The following is a 15,058-nucleotide window of genomic DNA, read 5'->3' as shown; positions in this document are numbered from 1 at the left end:
CCAGTGCTTTTAAGAACTATGTAGACTTTACAATGCTTTCTATTCCTTAGATTCTATTTTTCCACCATTCTTTCTGGCAGACACAACAAAAAAATTTCAACTCCACGTACACAATCTAAAAATGCAGAGGGCCAGCACGCATGCTCCCTTCTCAAGCCAGCCGCCCCCCCCCCCCCCCTCAGCTAATGCGCCTGCGTGCGGGGAGACGCCTCGCCCAGTCTGCGGGCGGGAAGCCACTGGGAGAACCCGGATGGAAGCCCGGCGGGGCTGGGGTGGAGGTGGCTGCGGGCGCTTCTGTGTCACCACTCTCCGCAGGTTCCTGCTCCGGGGTCGCACTTGAGTAACCACTGCCTAGACGGGTTCCGGCGTCCAAAAGCTAAGCCCCAACCTGAGCGGAGAGTGAACTGGAGCCTGAAACGGGCGCCTAAAAGAAGCCCGAGCATCCTTTGGGCCTGCGCCGTTGCTCGGAGACGGGAGGCTGGAGACGGAGTGGAGTCTTTCCTCGCCGCCGGCGACCTTTGCTCGCCCGGGCCGCCTCCTAAACGTCCTTAATAATACACCAACAGGTCCTTCCTACCAGTTGCGAGCTGCGTGTTCTTTACATGCATGCTCATAATTAAACCTCCCAACAACCCTATAAGGTAGGTACTATTGTCATCCCCATTTGAGGAATTGAGGCTTGGAAAGGTCCCAGTCTGGAAGTGACAAAGCCAGGATCCCAGGCTTTTGCCTCTGGAGCATTTACTCAGCTACTGCATTCCCGTCCCTTTCTCCTGACTGTTACTTTTAACTGTAAAATGTAATGATTAAATCCTCTGCCTCTCCAGACACCTGCACCTGCCGTGGACTGGCCTAAACGGTGGCTAGGTAGAAGCGGAATTGTGTTTGGTTGGAGTTTTAGGTTTTGCAACTGCACTTTGGTGTTGTCACTGCTAAAATTATGTGTTAGCATTCCCCAAATATTTGTGATGTAAATGTTCACCTCTAACCTTTTTTCTCTCAATCGTGATACTTTTTCATATCTGCCCTTATACTTCATAAATTTGCAAAAACATTTTACTTTGTTAGATCTTTTATTCTGCATCTTAAGATATCTCTCAAAAAATTATTCTGAAAAATAACAATTATACCAATCTTCAGGTAATGCTTTTTGTTTGCTCATTTTACTGTTTATTAGGGGGAAATGTCCAGCATACAGAAATAGAATGGTGTAGTGATAAGTACCCATCATTCATCTTCAACAGTTAACATCTCAAAGCCAGTCTTATTTCCTCTATCTCCACCCCACTTTGTGTGTATTTGCGTGTGTGAAGTATACAGTATTTCAAAGGAAATCCCAACATTTTATCATTTCACTTGTAAATAGTTAAGTCTGTATTTCTAATAAATGAGGACTTAAAAAAAAAACACAACCATACCATTATCATACCTGTTTAAATTAACAATGATATCTTACTGTGATGATGCTTTTTTAATGTTTACATATTTTTTAATATTGTGATCACTAAATACCACAAAGCATAAAGTGAAAATTGTGAGGTTCTAAAATACAAGAAAGCCTCTTGGTAGATAAATTCATCTTTGAAGACCTTGAAAATTCTTGCTGCCTATTCATCCTCTGAGGGAGATGGAGAAGGATGCTATAAATGAATTTTTCTAAAAATGATTTGGTTGAGAACAGGTACATCTTCAGTCAAAATATATTTAAGTAGCATAGTTGGGGTGGGTAGGAATGGACTCTTAACTGATCCTATAATTTGTAATGAGACTCAAGGAAAAAGCTCTGTTCCCCAAAACATACATGGTAAATATACATAACAGAATAAGAAAGATAAGCATTTTTTATGTTGATGTCATAATTTTATTGTTATCAATTAGAAGAGGTTCCAAACACTGCTGGTCCTCTCGTCTCATCATTTGACAAAAGAAGGCTTAAGCTCAACTTTTAAACTTTAAATCATCTTTCTTGACTGGCAGACATCTTCTAATTTTCACCTGGCTCATAACAAACAACCACATGGCAGGTCAACGGACTAGTTACATAGAAGTACATTTTACAGTTTGTTAATCTTGGCAGAGCCACTAGAAATCTAGTGCTTTAAGTAAATATTCTTGGCTTACTTACTGTGATTTACTGTGATTTTTTTTTTTCCTGGCCAAAGTGGGCATTTGGATTTTAATGTGTCCCTGTTATTTCAACCACATTCTGTGTCATTAGAACTTTGGAAACTTTGGAGATCACTTATTTATTTATCTGGGAGATAGCATTGTTTTCTCAGGTATATTTGAGCCTACTTTAGGATTATACCGTTGCTCATTGCTAAGGAGGAAGAAAAAGAGGAAAGGCATAGCTTTCTTTTGAGGCCCCTCAACTTTCCTAGGAGGTTGTCATCAACTCAGAAAACTTAAATGCCTATTAAAGCATTTAGATTATTAGCAACCTAGAATATCTGCAAGATAGGAATTGACCTGAAGGATATGTTGTCATTCCTCTCAATCTGACTATCTACTACGATGTGTATCAGAATCACCTGGACAACTTTATTTCTGATTCTTTTGTCCTACTGGCGATAAATTATTAGTTCTACAGTAGTACAGGGGCATGTATGCTTTCAAAGGGGTACCTGGTGATTGTGATGGGCATCTCTTGTTAAAGATTACTGTTCTAGTTACCAGTCATAAGAATTATCTAAAATGCTTATTTAGAATACAGCTTCTGGGCCCCTGCTCCAAAGCTAGGGAATCAGAATCTCTGGGGGTAGGGCCCAGGAATATGCATTTTAGCAAGAGACTTAGATGATTCCTCCATTTACTCAAGTAAAAAACCACTGCCTTCTATTATACATCCAGTCCTTGGATTAAGCCAAATCTTAGGAACACTGCTTAATTTTCATTTTGTTGTTTCGGCTTCTCCCGTGACTGCTTTTACTGAGGGGTAGCTATATGAAAAAGCATCATGAAATTTCTGTTGTAATTAAGGTGTCCTTTATGAGAGAAAATTTCCTGAAATCTCAGTAACAAGAATAGTAGTTTCTCCTGAGCAACTGGTTTTTCCTTTTCTATATGGACAGTATGATCATGGACTGATAGTGGCAGAAAGCTCTGAGCCAAATTTGTGTCCTACTTCTATGTCAAGAGTGCCTTAATCAAACCTGTTTGAAATTCCCTGCTTAAGTTGGAGTCAAACAAAGCCACTCTAGGATCAAATCGTTTTACAGATCTATTTAATTCTTAACTATTAAAAAGAACTGGCCACCCTATCAAACTATCTGCCCTTCCTTAGAGTATGTAGTGAAGTATTTCTTTTTCTGTTCAGTGCTTCATAACAAGGGGTGTGCATACATTGGCACAGAATGGAAGCATTGGCACAGGATGGAAGGAGGGAGTGGTACTGAGATGCCCTTTCTGGGGATACAAAATGTACCAGATCTGTTTGGAACATACATCTTTGAAAACAAATTAAGCCATAACTGTAATTCACCAGTAGAGGATTTACGGGTATTCACAACTTGCATAAGCCCAAATCTTCTATATGTAACTTGCTGGCAAGTCATGTATTCCAGGGCATTAGCTGTGAGTTGCTGGCTTTAAGTTAGACTGTCATGCTGGCATGGCTTTCTTTGAACAGGCATCTTACAGGATATTTCTTGACATGAACACAGATGACAGGATGGCATGTGATGTGGCTTTGTTTTAATTTGGTTAGCCACTGATTTTTAATGTGTGGGTTATATTTTACTCCCAAAGCAAAATTCTGCGGCATCTCTGGAATACTGCTGAGAATTTTGGGGTGCCATGTCGAAGAAACGCAAATGGGATGATGACTATGTTCGTTACTGGTTCACCTGTACAACAGAGGTTGATGGAACTCAGCGCCCACAATGTGTATTGTGTAACTCGATATTTTCAAATGCTGACCTCAGACCCTCAAAACTGTCTGACCATTTTAACAGACAGCACGGTGGTATAGGTGGGCATGACCTCAATAGCCTGAAGCATATGCCAACACCATCTGATCAGAGTGACACCTTGAAAGCATTTGGAGTTGCATCTCAAGAGGATGCCTTATTACAAGCATCGTATCAATTTGCATATTTATGTGCCAAAGAGAAGAATCCTCATACGATAGCTGAAAAATTAGTAAAACCTTGTGCATTGGAAATAGCACAGATAGTTTTGGGACCAGATGCACAAAAGAAACTCCAGCAGGTACCCTTATCAGATGACGTGATCCATTCTAGAATTGATGAAATGAGCAAGGATATCTTACAGCAAATTCTAGAAGATATCAGAGCCAGTCCTCTTCAAGTGGGTATTCAGCTTGCTGAGACAACTGACATGGGTGACTGCAGTCAGCTCATGGCATTTGTGCGATACATAAAAGAAAGAGAGATCATAGAAGAATTCCTATTCTGTGAACCATTGCAGCCAACAACAAAAGGAAAAGATGTGTTCAATCTCTTCAGAGACTTCTTTCTGAAGCATCAGATAGCACTAGATGTATGTGGCTCTGTTTGTACCGATGGTGCCTCTTCTATGCTGGGAGAAAATTCAGAATTTGTTGCTTGTGTGAAAAAAGAGGTACCACATATTGTGATCACACATTGTTTGTTGAACCCTCACGAACTTGTCACAAAGACATTGCCTACAGAGCTAAGGGATGCTCTGTTTACTGTCATCAGGGTAATAAATTTCATCAAAGGGCGAGCTCCAAATCATCGCCTGTTTCAGGCTTTTTTTGAAGAAATCGGAATAGAGTATAGTGTCCTCCTTTTCCATACTGAAATGAGATGGCTTTCCCGGGGCCAAATACTTACTCATGTTTTTGAAATGTACGAAGAAATAAATCAGTTTCTTCACCACCAAAGCAGTAATTTAGTTGATGGCTTTGAAAATAAAGAGTTTAAAATTCACCTAGCGTACCTTGCAGACTTATTCAAACACCTAAATGAACTTAGCGCATCTATGCAAAGGACTGGGATGAACACCGTGTCCGCTAGAGAGAAGTTATCTGCTTTTGTTAGGAAGTTTCCATTTTGGCTAAAGCGAATTGAGAAAAGAAATTTTACCAACTTTCCTTTTCTTGAAGAAATAATTGTTTCCGATAATGAAGCAGAAAATATTGCAGCTGAAATAACACTGCATTTGCAACAGCTGAGCAACTTCTTCCACGGCTATTTTTCCGTTGGAGATCTTGATGAGGCAAGTAAATGGATACTGGATCCATTTCTTTTTAATCTGGATTTTGTTGATGATGGTTATTTAATGAAAAATGATCTTGCTGAATTACGAGCTAGTGGCCAAATTTTAATGGAGTTTGAGACAATGAAACTTGAGGATTTCTGGTGTGTCCAATTCACAGTGTTTCCAAACCTGGCAAAGACAGCTCTGGAAATCCTTATACCATTTGCAACAACATACCTTTGTGAATTGGGATTTTCATCACTTTTACATTTTAAAACAAAGTCCAGAAGCTGCTTTAATGTGAGTGATGACATCCGTGTGGCTATTTCAAAAAAAGTTCCTCGTTTCTCAGACATCATTGAACAAAAACTACAGCTACAGCAGAAGTCACTGTAAGCTGATACACTTTTGTAATGTATAATTTTTAATAGTCTCAATTCCTTCCATTGTAAAACTAAGCTATTCTATCTCTTTCCTTTTATATTTATGGTATACTAAATCCTATGTTTCAAAAATTTAGCATCTTTAACTTTTAATTTTCTCATGAATCATGTGAAAATATATTTTAAGAGCACAAGCAGCAGAACAGATTGTGTACCACTGCCTAGTTAGTACATAGGATTCTTCTAAGTATCTGTTTAACCTGTTGATGTGATACATCAAAAAGACACCCAGGCACTAGAATATGCAGGTAAATGGTGCGGTAGGCTAGGAATGGAGCCAAGAAAAAAAGAGAAGACCTCCCAGAACGTGGATCTTCATGTTAAGAGTATAAGTCAAAAGACGAAATGACAGACTGAATCTTCCCATTTCTGTGAGTGTTGTTATGGGTAGGTTAATGAAATCAGAAGAGGATTATGAAATGTTCTAGTGGGAGAAGGGATGATGCTAGTTTATATCAGATTTATTTTTAAATGTATTCTTTGGAGTTAGTCTCACAATGTCCATTCTTCTAGATACCATGCTCTAAGTACCATGACAATAAATATCCTAATAACCTATTAGTCACTCCTTGTCTTCTTTTAAATTACATCACAACTCCCAAGTCACAAAGGCTGCTAAAAAGGAGATCCCAGAGCCTTACCCGAGAGATTCTGATGTAGCAGGTTTGCGGTAAGATCAAGGATCCTCATTCTTAACCAGCTTTCCAGATGGTTCTGGTGAAGTTGCTGGTCCTCTGGCCTCATCTTATTTCTCCTACACTTATTTTTTCTTTACCCCAGTTTCCTCTCTTGTTTTACATCTGATACTATGTGTATTTTTCTAATATGGAATATAAATAATAAATTGACATGAAGTCACAGTAGTAATTAAGGGCCATCAGAAAAGCTTCCCATGGGAATTTAAATTAATGTATTCTTTCTGGATGATAATTTGGCAAAATATTTTTAAATTGAAATAAATTTACATTTTTATTTCAAAACTTTAATGTTTTATCAAAGTACTGTATGCTTAAGTCTCAGGGGGAGAAATGAGCCCTATAATGAAAAGCCGCAGTCCTCTTCCTGCCCCATTACCTTAACCATTTCTGCTTTAACTTTTTGTGGTTCCACCCATATATTTAAGTAGCATATTTATACCAAACACATATGCCAGCTTTGTTTTATTAGCTTTAGAAGTTATATATTGACTTCTACCCCATTTCCCTGAAAATAAGATCTAGCCGGATAATCAGCTCTAATTGTCTTTTGGAGCAAAAAAATTAACATAAGACCCAGTCTTACATTATATAAGACCCAGTCTTATTTTACTATAACATAAGACCAGGTCTTATATACTATACTATAATATAATATAATATAATACTGGGTCTTATATTAATTTTTGCTCCAAAAACATGCATTAGAGCTGAATTGTCCAGCTAGGTCTTATTTTTGGGGAAACACAGTAGTTAATAGGTAAGACTTGAATTTATAAAACATCTATCTCCTACTACCAATTTTTTATTATTATGGTACTAATTTTAATTCCTCTATTGATATTCATAGCCCTTTGATTAAGGATTTTTCCCTCTAGTAATTTACCACATGAAAAGAACCAGGGATGTCCACAAAGTTATTTATAAGGTGGGTGATCACAGCATTTTATAATAGTGAAAAATTGAAAAGAAAAAAACCTGAAGTTGAATGGCATCTGACTACCAAATTTAGATACCTCTTGAATATTGCAAACTGAAATTTATATTTTCTACACAAAACTGACCTTATCACCATCCATCAAAACATCTTTATCAGTAACTATAATACATGCTTGCTTTCATTTAAAAATGTAGTTATAAAATATAAGACCTAATTTTTCCTAGTATAATCTAATATCAAGACCCGTCGGAAAATCTTCCAAAGCTACGAAAGGAATAAATCTGGATGAGTATGTATAATGCTTAATATGTGTACGTATCTAAAGATAGGGAGGAAGGAAAGAGGGGAGCAAGTGCATGTATGACGCCTGGAACCTAACAGTAGAATAGCAGGACAAGGATGAAATTCCAGAAGCATTTGATAGTTTTTCAGTAAGTACACTAGACTACTCCCTTAGACTAAATTTTTTAATTTCTGCTGTAAAACAAAACACGAAAGGACATTTTAAAGGAAATAGCTAAGTGATTTTTGATTGATTTTAAAATTCTACAACAGGTTATTTTCTCCTGATCAAAGGAAAGACTGCAGTGTCTGCTAAAATGAAGAAACTTAATTTTTTTTTTTAGTTTAAAAAATATCTCACAATGTACATATACTGGCACATATGGGTCATATGTGTTGGTTTCTTTTTCTCCCAAGGAGGAGATAATTTTCCTGTGTTTTTACTATATAATTAAGGTCATTGATAAATTGCAAAGAGTAGTCAGACAGGATAAAGGCATAATCTTTATGACCGCAGATGTCACTCTGGGCATGATTGGTTGAAAGCAAACTCATCCACACTACAGATTTTGCCAAATATCTGATTTTAAACATCTTTAGAAAACGATTAGTAGCTCAAATTTAAAATGCCTCATCTGAGCTTCTGCTGGCTCAAAATTAGCAGACAGAATTCTGGTGGAGCCAAGTAACCACCAGACTGCAGGAAATTGGAAAACCAGGGTGGAAAAGAGAAGGTATAAATGGCTTTTTCTCTAACACTCAGTTGACCAGATGGGTTTTTGACATCTTGGCTGCTTTTTTAAGTCACCAAAACTTCTTGAAGTGGGTAAATAGGTCAGCATTTTCAAACATCATTCAACAGGAATTAAAACCAAATAAAGGCTAAATTTTATATGCTAATTATACCTCAATTTAAAAAAAATAGCCTCTTGAAACTTATAGAATCGTTTAGCGCTAAATTCTATCAAAATATAGTAAGCTTGGCTTTAATATCGACCAAACATTTGGAAAAATCAAATGTGAAGCTTTTAATCTGCCTTGATTGAAAAGGTCAGTATAAGGAAATTCTCTAATTCATTGCATTTTGTACTTTATCTTCTGAGAATAAAGAGACCTAAGGTATTCTCCTGGTGTTTTACATTTTTGCTCTCTTACTCTAATACTGAAATAGATTTCAGTCCTGGCTTAGCTACTTACTAGCTGTGTAAACTCTATAGCCCTTAGCATATAGGAATCAAGGTCTGGCAGACCAGTCATCTCTTATTTTGCCCTGCTCAGCAGTCATTCATTCATTCGCTTTTAATAACAGCACCCTTACTTTTCTTTGAGGAACTTTCCTTACCACCCTGCCATTCTATCTGGTCCCATCCTTGCTAGGTCTGGAAACTGGAGAAGAGGCTATGACTTTAGTCAGATTTCTGAGCACCAGACCTACTAGAGTTTTTCCTGTTGTATAAATCAAGCAATATTTCAGTAGACTACCCGTCTAGTTCATTCCTAAGTCCACTGTACCAATTAGTTACTATATTAGGGTTCTCCAGAGAAACAGAACCAACTGGAGATTAGATAGATAAATAGATAGATGATAGATAGATAGATAGATAGATAGATAGATAGTATAGATATATAGAAAGATTTATTATAAAGAATTGACTTGTAATTATGGAGGCTGGCAAGTCCAAAATCTTCAGGGTAGACCAGAGAGCCAGGAGAGCCAATCAATTCCAGTCTGATGACAGTCTGCTAGAGAATTCTCTCTTGCTTGGGGAAGATTAATCTTTTTCTGTTAAGGCTTTCAACTGGTTGGATGAGGCCCATCCAAGTTTTGGAAGGTAATCTGCTTTACTCAAAGTCTACCAGTTTAAGTGTTAATCTCGTCCTAAAACACCCTCATAGAAACACCCAGAATAATCTTTGATCAAATAGCTGGGCACTTGGTGTCCCAGTAAGGTGATACATAAAATTAACCATCACAGCTACTATCAACGATCCCTGTGGGCCAAAATATTCCAATTACCATTTTGTCCCTGCTTTGCATTATGTTAAATGCATCCACATTATCTCTAGTGACTAAACACTAAAGATCTGCCACTTGGTCGCTGCTCTAGGATTCCATCAACCTCACTGGAATCAATGAATTTATCTAAGTGGCAGCATCTTCAACCATCATACCTGCCTACAGAGATTTTCAAGGATATTGGTGATCTCCTCATTAATGTGTTGCTCAATACCTCAGTGAAGGAGTGTCCTCTGGGGCCTCTTGAACCAATAGAAGTGGGGGTAGTGGGTGAGGGCAGTTTGAAAGTCACACATAAGGTTACCCCAACATTTCTATCTCCCTAAGTCTTTGAGATCCCTTCTCTACATTATGCTGGGGGAGTTCTGGGATCTCAAAATCATTATATGTAGGCCACTGTTGCATCCAAGTAAGTAAATTCTTAATGCAAGTTCACATTAAATCCAGAATCCCTGGTAAGTACAGCCGTATCAGTAACCTTGATCTGTCATACTCTGTTTTCTTCGATCTAACACTCGTAGAATCCCATTCCCACACATACTCACCAAGTTTCCACCTGTATACTCATACATTAGAAACATCCCGCAGTGTTTTGGATTATGAAATCTTTCCTTCAGGATCAGACTTTGTACTTGTTCCCTTGGAATACGCTGAATCATCTGACCCTAGTTGTGGGTCTCGTGGCAACAAGAAGTAGTTGGGGTCGGTCTTGGAAAGTATAGACATCCCTTTGAAAGGCACCCACCTCAGATGAGGTTATTACAGGGACCTCAAGCAAAGGAAGCCTAATCTCAGACATGGAAGGTGAAGGCCAGGAAGGCTCAGAGTAACTTAGGGGATACGATTTTCAGCTTCATCAGAATCCATACAGACGTCTTCATTCCAAGTCTTAGAGACTCTTTCCCAACCCTTATCCTAACTTTTGTTGAAAGCTGTAGGCTGTGAATTCAATTTACACTTAATTCTGCAATCTTCACAATTAAATATTATGTCTGAATTTGCAGCTACAAGACATTTGAGACACTTTTAGGAATGCCACAGAATCTCTCTAGTTCTCTGACTGGAACTTGAGCAGGGATTTTGAAGAACTGAGTGTGTCCTTTTCATTTTGTTTGCACTCCGGAGCCCTCATAAGAAGGCACCCACCCCGCCAGCTCAACACTGCATTCAAGTCTAAAGACAAACCCAAACACCTAAGAAAATCCCATCTTTAAGGGTCTGTTTCCTGCGGCTCCTGGTACAAATGTCTGTAGTAGTCAAGGTTCAGTTGGGAGACAAACTCCTCCAGTTACTTTTGCAGAGAGAATTTAATATAAAGAATTGTTAACCGTGTATTGGAGAACTGAGAAGGCAAAAGGAATACTCTCGTAAATGCAGAAAGTGGTTACCATTCCTAGGGCTGGGAGAACACGGGGAAGAGCGTGGGGTTCATAAAATTTAGAAGCTTAGATGAAGGGTCTGATGGAGCTGAAACAGAAGGCATCTACCTGCTGATACCGGTATGTCTGAAGCAGCATATGAGGGTGGTTCTGAGACTGGGGAACAAATGTGAACTTGAACCAGCTGCTCCTACAGGAAATAACTCTGTCACTGCCAGGGTAAGGAACTATTACTTGGGTGACACTGACAGTAATAGGAAGCAAAACAGAAAGGAGCAGTTCCTTGCCTCTTCTAGACTTCCAGTCTCCTTCTAGCGCCGCCTATTGGCAGACTAACAGAAGGGCGGCTGGCCAAGGAGATGGGATTTGGCGAAGTCTCAGCCCTGGCATCACAGAGCCGAGTTTAAAGCTAAGAGACTACAGTTTAATAACCAACTGTGAGTGTGTGTGTGTGTGTGTGTGTGTGTGTGTGTGTGTGTGTGTGCTGAGCCATTTTATCTTTATTTTTTATTGTCTGATCCCATTTATTTTTTAAATCATTTTTTATTTTTCAATTATAGTTGATATACAATATTATATTAGTTTCAGGTGTACAACATAGTGATTAGACATTCTATAACTTATGAAGTTATAAATAAATCTAGTACCCATCTGACACCCTACATAGCTATTATAATATTGACAATATTCCCTATGCTGTACTTTGCATCCCCATGACTATTTTGCAGCTACCAACTTGTATTTTTTAATCCCCCTTTTTCACACATCCCCCAACCTCCCTCCTATTTGGCAGCCTTCAAAATGTTCTATGTATCTATGGCTTTGTTTCTGTTTTGTTTGTTTATTTTGTTTATATATTCCACATATAAGTTAAATCATATAGTATTTGTCTTTCTCTGTCTGACTTGCTTCACTTCGCATAACACCCTCTAGGTCCATCCATGCTGTTGTACATGGCAAGATTTCATTCTTTTTTATGGCTGAATAATTGTCCATTGTATATATGTACCACTTCTACTTTATCCATTCATCTTTTGATGGACACTTAGGTTGCTTCCATATCCTGGCTATTATAAATAATATTGCAGTGAACATATGGATGCACACGTATTTTTGAAATAGTATTTTGATTTCCTTCACATAAATACCCAAAAGTGGAATTACTGGACCCTTCTTTGTCTCTTGTTATAGCCTTCATTTTAAAAACTATTTTGTCTGGTATAGTATAACTACCCCAGCTTTTTTTTTTTTCATTTGCGTATTCATGAGATATCTTTTTCTATCCTTTACTTTCAGCCTGTGTGCATCTTTTGATCTGAGGTGAATCTCTTATAGGCAGCATATGTAAGGGTTTTGTTTTCTTATCCATTCAGACACCATATGTCTTTTGATTGTAGCTTTTAATCCATTTACATTTAAAGTAATTTTTGATAGATATGTAGTTATTGCCATTTTATTATTAAATATTTTTTTTATCTTTCTTCTTTTTCTGCTTCTTAAAGAATTCCCTTTAACATTTCTTGTAATACTGGTTTGGTACTCCTTTAGCTTTTTTTTTGTTTAGGACTGAGCCATTTTAAAGTGAGTTTCCAACATTATGTCTCTTCGCCCTTCCATACTTCAGCATGTATCTTCTAAGAATAAGGACATCATCCTATATAACCACAAAAGCATTATTCACCCGGGAAAACTAACAGTAATTCTTTAAGATTGTCTAATACTCAGACAATATTCAAAATTCCTCCAATTTGCCCCCAAAATATATTTTATTACTAATTTTTTGAACCACCTTTCAATTTTTGTATGGCAATAACATTTTGAAAAAATGTCTCACTCTCTGAATTGTTTTCTCCTATATCATTTAACTAGTTCCTGTCTTCTGTATGTTTTCTGCTAATCAGAGGTTAGATCGGAAGGCTTGATTATATTCAGGTTAAAACCCTTAATGCATCGTATAATGTCAGGTTGTTATACCCTTGGTAATGCTAAATTTCCTTATTTGGTTAATAGACTGGCCACCAAATCTCTCCATTATAAAGGTATGTTTTCCTCCTTGAGCTTTTTTAAGAGTATGTTTTATTTTTAACATGTAATATAGACATATGGTAAATCAAAACAGTACCGTGGCGGCTGCATCTCCCCTCTTATCTCTTAGCTTCACAGGTCTCCCCAGAGGCAGCCACTGTTATCAGGTTATGTATTTTTAAAGAGATTGTTGCACATAAACATTCGTGTGTTTTTTGTAACCTTTTTTTCATAAGTGGTAGCACATTAGACACACTCTAGTTTGCTTTAAGATTTTTAATTTTTTATTGTATATATTTTAAATCAAGTGGATGAGATATGTAGAACTAAGTGTCATCTGGGTGTTATTTAAAAGAAATCTGTAGAAGTCTTTTGAAATACAAGATTTAGAGAAATAAGTTTCCTTCCACCTCGCAACAGCCACCAGAGAAAACATTTCTTTCCAGCCACTAGCTGAATTTCATGTATGCAGTTTAATCACATCTCATTTCCTTAATCTGGGATCTCTGCTTTTCTTCCCATCCAAAAGGCAGGGATAGACCCTTTATTTCTTATATGTTCTCCCAAAATGTCTCTGGCTAAACGTGGCAAAGCCCTGCTATACTCATTCATGGACTGCTCTCCCCAAGCTTGATTCTATAAAGCAGAAACCTCTAGACCTTCTTTGCAGGGCATTTCCCTCCCATCAAACGTCTGTTCATTTCTGATCCCCACACAGAGTTGAGAAACCTCAAGAGCTTATTGCATCAGATTCTCTCCAATGTAGTCTTTCTAACTGAGGCCCTTCAAGTTACATCTGGAAACTGGCTGGATCTTTTCTGGGTCATTTCCCGTTGAACATAAGTGGTGTCTATTTTAATCTGACTTCATCTGTGCTGGGGCTCGAGCTGGCTCAGGCAGGGCTTTAACTCTCCTGAAACCTGAGGCCAGAAGAACCTCTCAGAACTCTTTTCCTTCCCATGAAAACCACTCTGCTTGTTGAAAGCCTCTGCCCAGCTAAATATGGTCTCGTGGAAGGGGCGTATGACGGGGCGAGATCTGAGGTCCCATCCCAACTCTGCCCTTCCTCCCTGTGTAACCTTGGGAAGATGGCCTGCTTCTGGGCCTCAGTTCCTGCGGCTGTATAATGGGGAAATACTTGTCCCAAACTTGGAAGAGTGGAACAGACTGCTCTTTGTAATGTTATTGTTTTTAAAAAGTATATAATTGTCAGGAGTTTACTATCATTAACTCTCTAAACTCTCTGCCCCTTCCCAGATCCAGCTCATCCATAAGAGCAAAGGAAGAATTTCCAGGAACTGCAACATAGCATATACTTAAGAATATATATATATTGAGGGGATGGGTGTTAATAAGTAATAGATTCCCACGGTTTTAAAAATCAAATTGTTCCAAAAGACATACAGTGAAAAATAAGTCTCCCTCTTACCACTGTTTTTCAGTTCCCCTCTGCAGAGACGTCTTGTGTTATAATTTTTTGTATATCTTTCTAAAGATATATTATGCTCATATATCCATGTGTTTGTGTGTTTTCCTCACCTCTTCTTTTTTTAACTCGAGTGGTAGAAAACTATATACACTGTTCTGCTCCTATTTTTCTCACTAAACAATGTGTCTTGGGGAGATAATTCCATAATACATATCATATAGAGATCTGCCTCTCTGTATGTATCATAACTAATTAGTCCCCTATTGCTAGGCATTTAGATTGTTTCCTGTCTTTTATTAGTTCAAACAAGGTTGCAATGAATATCCTTATACTCACTTCCAGGATATTGCAGGAAATAGAACAGCTATGTCAAAAAATAAATTGTGTATTTTTCATTTTTATAAATCTGCAAGCTTTCCTTGCAGTTCAACTGCCATCTTGTTTCATTCTCAGTGACATAATACACAGATCGGCCAACATTCTCTCCGATATCGCCATCTTTCTGTGGAATGGCAGCAAGTTCTGTCTGTCCACAGCTGTTCTCCCCGTGCTGCCACGGTCATGAGACCCCATCTGGAATGACGTAATGCTGGAGAACGTCTCAGCTCCAAAGCCCCTGGTGGAAAGTAAACATCGACATCTTGGGTCTTGGCCATTAGCTGTT

At 38.1% G+C, this 15,058-nt stretch overlaps 1 protein-coding gene across 1 annotated transcript; it reads left to right on the top strand.

Moving 5' to 3' along the window:
- The first annotated feature begins 234 nt into the window (after positions 1 to 234).
- Positions 235 to 5,776, top strand: FAM200C (family with sequence similarity 200 member C). The gene is made up of 2 exons (XM_033097026.1): positions 235 to 641; positions 3,748 to 5,776. Exon 2 carries the CDS (start codon positions 3,796 to 3,798, stop codon positions 5,578 to 5,580), a length of 1,785 nt encoding a protein of 594 aa, XP_032952917.1. The 5' UTR covers positions 235 to 641; positions 3,748 to 3,795; the 3' UTR covers positions 5,581 to 5,776.
- Positions 5,777 to 15,058: the final 9,282 nt, after the last annotated feature.

The sequence above is a fragment of the Rhinolophus ferrumequinum genome, chromosome 24 (genome assembly GCF_004115265.2).
Source record: "Rhinolophus ferrumequinum isolate MPI-CBG mRhiFer1 chromosome 24, mRhiFer1_v1.p, whole genome shotgun sequence".
Taxonomy (NCBI): Eukaryota; Metazoa; Chordata; class Mammalia; order Chiroptera; family Rhinolophidae; genus Rhinolophus; species Rhinolophus ferrumequinum.
The sequence above is the reverse complement of the archived record's forward strand: the minus strand, read 5'-3'. Positions and strand labels throughout refer to the sequence as shown.